At 41.4% G+C, this 3,101-nt stretch overlaps 1 protein-coding gene across 1 annotated transcript; it reads right to left on the bottom strand.

The window, feature by feature from the left end:
- Positions 1-908: 908 nt before the first annotated feature.
- LOC110099249 (7-deoxyloganetic acid glucosyltransferase-like) lies at positions 909-2,683 on the bottom strand. The gene is made up of 2 exons (XM_020826334.2): positions 2,087-2,683; positions 909-1,900 (listed from the first exon to the last, which is right to left on the bottom strand). Exons 1-2 carry the CDS (start codon positions 2,616-2,618, stop codon positions 981-983), a joined length of 1,452 nt encoding a protein of 483 aa, XP_020681993.1. The 5' UTR covers positions 2,619-2,683; the 3' UTR covers positions 909-980.
- Between the last annotated feature and the right edge of the window lie 418 nt (positions 2,684-3,101).

The following is a 3,101-nucleotide window of genomic DNA, read 5'->3' on the forward strand; positions in this document are numbered from 1 at the left end:
TGGATTCTTAACAATCAGAGAAAAATGAAAAGAGGCCTAATACTAGGCTGCCATGGTCGACAAGTATAAGTCTATACTAAATTAATAGGTACTGAAATAAGAGGTGAAGATAAAGTAGAGAGAAGGATAATAGAGAGATGTTTCATGAAAAAATAACATCAGTGGTATAAATGAGATTATAACACCAACAAAAATTTTTATTTTAACAATAATCAAACAGTAAAGTACATTTAACAACCTTTTTTGAAGCTTAAATTTAATTATAACATTGATGCCAAGATGAGTTCTTGATTTTGGCTTCAATTAAACTCCTAGGATTCATTTGAGACAGATTTTTTGTCATTTTGATTTTCAGGCTGTATAATTTTCTCTTTGGCTATTATTCTTTTGTTGTTTTTCAAAAGATTTTATACTAAAAAGTTGCTTTCTAGAATGATTTTAATTTTAATTTTTTTTTTCTACAACAGGTCTAAAAAATAAAGCCTTGCTATACTTCTAAATTGGTTCTTGTTTGTCTCCTTTACATCATATAAAAAGAATAGATAACTAAGAGGAGCATTTATGGGAGAATTGAATATTATAATATATTTATTATTATGAATTTTAAATTAATTGTAATAATGCAATTTTAGTGAGTTGTAAGAATGTAATAATTATTAAATATAACTTTTGAGCGATAAAATTTTGTGATCTCATAAATTTTTTTGGTCTTGTGCTGTGAATGCATCTTTTATTTAAATAATGCATTTTATAAATAAAAAATTTTAAAAAATTGTTTCCATATTAAAGCCAAATGAGCTTATTTATATTAAAACGCACGAAATTCAAATAAAGCATTTACAAATATATTTAAACACTGACTTATTTCGAAAAATATCATGTTAAATAAGCCCGAATAAAAGCCCGGCTAGCTCAGGATGGGTGGGCTTTTCACCCTTATTTTATTTAGGAATACATTACAAGCGGAACGTAAAATACTTCTATGCTGTAGATGCGCACAAGCTTAATGACAAAATGTCCCTTACCAATCTCTCAAAGTCCAACCTGGAATCTCCACCTTCCCCCACGCTCCTCCCGATCTCTACCGCCATTTCGGCCGCCACATGCCGGAGCTCCACCGCCTTCTCCCCCTCCATCGCCGCCCTCACCATCCGCTCCACCAACTCCCTCCTACACACATCCTTCATATCCAAACCCACCTTCCAAACCTCCCCGACTAACCTACTATTAACCAACTGATCCCACGCCCGCGGCCAACACACCATAGGCACCCCTGTGGCCGCACTCTCCACCGTCGAATTCCACCCGCTGTGCGTAATGAAGCACCCCACCGCACGGTGCCGCAGCACCTCCTCCTGTGGCGCCCACGCCACCAATCTCACTCTCTCCTCCGACTCCACCATCTCGACAGCCGCCGTTCCACCGGCTACCAAGTCAGGCCTCACGACCCACAAGAAGCGGTGGCCGCTGTTGACGAACCCGTGCCGGAACTCCAGAAACTCTTCTCCCGTCAGCTGCGCGAGGCTGCCGAAGCTGACATAGGCGACCGACCGGTCGGGCTGCGCATCCAACCAAATGAGAACAGAGCGGTCTTCGGCCAAGAGACTGGCAGAGACAGAGGATGAAGTGATGGATTCGACGAGGGAGTGGAGGGGACCGACGGCGTAAGTGATGGGGAAAAGGGAGTGGGTTTGAGAGAGGATGGGAGCTTCCAGGCAGTTTGACGTGTTGAGAATTAGTCCTTTTGACCGCGTAGCGCTGGCAGAGATGTTTGCGAATAACTGAAGCACTTCGTCTTCGGCTTTTGTTGCTTGTCGACAGATGCTTGGGAGGTCTCGCCGCCGGAGAAAGCTTTCCATGGCTGGCACGCTCTTTATGGGTTCATCAAGGTCTGCATCGCCTGCATTTTTTTTTCCAATTGTTATCTTATCATACTGAAAAGCGCAGGATGATCGAGATGAGCTTAATGTTTCAAACAACACCAAAAAGTGTGCGTAATTATTTTTATGAATTTCAGAATCTTCAAATCTAATTAAGAAAATAGAAGAAATAAAGAACTTGGAGACTGTTAATTATTTGCTGCTACCTGAAAAAGGGAGCTCGCCGGCCTCTATCATGTGAGGGATATGAAGATAAACCCAAAGGGAAGAAGCACTAATAGTTCGGAATACAATAGCAGGGATCCCCAAGGCCTGGGCCGTGTCCATGAAAAAGGGCATTGCTCCGTCCACGATAAAGCACGTCACCGGCGGCCAACCGTCCGGGTCTCGTTCACCGCTGGCGAGCAGAAGTTCGCGGAAGGAATCCATGGAGCGGGTTCTGAGCGAAATCACGAGCTCAATCACCTGGTTTACGGAGCGAGGCTTGTCGTCAGGGAGGCCGTCGGGGATGGAGAGGAAGCGGAATTTGGAGCGGAGAGAGAAGCGGGAGTATTGGGAAGGTGAGAAGAAGCTGAGGAGGCGATGGTTGTGGTCGGTGTTAAGGAAGCTGATGCGGAGGCCGCCGGCAAACGAGAGAGCATCGGCTAAGCGGAGCATGGTGTTTATGTGGCCTTGCAAGGGGAAGGGAAAGATAAGAAGGTGAGCTTCTTGCTTCAGCTTTTCTTTGGCTGACTCCATCAATTTTTGGGATTCAGAGAAACGTATTTTGAGTGGTGACGACTGACGACTGGACGAATAAGCTGCGCTGTGAAGATTTGCTTATTTTATAGGCTTATCAAGTGGGAAGACGACAAAGCTGCGCAAGGAAAATGATTTCGAGATTAATTTACATAGCTGATCTTGGTCTATTGGTTGAGAGATTATGCTTCAAACTAAGAGGTCTTGAGTTCAAGTCTTTGAGTATGAGTTGTGTGTGTGAGTTTGCCTTAAATGACCTAAATGTCCCAAAAAAAAAATTAATTAATTTATAATAAAAATTAGGGATTATTATTGTTGAAGACTGAAGACTCCGATAACAACAAAATTATTCAAATTTATATATTCTTAAGCTTAAAATAATTGAACTCTTATTAAATGGAAAAGGAACAAAATTTTTTAAAATTAAAATTTGTTTATTAGAAAGCTAATTCATAAAGTATAAAGAAAATTCTTCGACATTAT

This window comes from Dendrobium catenatum, unplaced genomic scaffold (genome assembly GCF_001605985.2).
Source record: "Dendrobium catenatum unplaced genomic scaffold, ASM160598v2 fragScaff_scaffold_71, whole genome shotgun sequence".
Lineage (NCBI taxonomy): Eukaryota > Viridiplantae > Streptophyta > Magnoliopsida > Asparagales > Orchidaceae > Dendrobium > Dendrobium catenatum.

What these genes read in the sequence shown, in the direction of transcription:
- LOC110099249 (XM_020826334.2), bottom strand. Translation starts at nt 2,618, where the DNA reads ATGGAGTCAGCCAAAGAAAAGCTGAAGCAAGAAGCTCACCTTCTTATC. An exon ending in CGGCGAGCTCCCTTTTTCAG is followed by an intron (nt 1,901 to 2,086) that starts GTAGCAGCAAAT and finishes AAAAAAATGCAG; the next exon opens with GCGATGCAGACCTTGATGAA.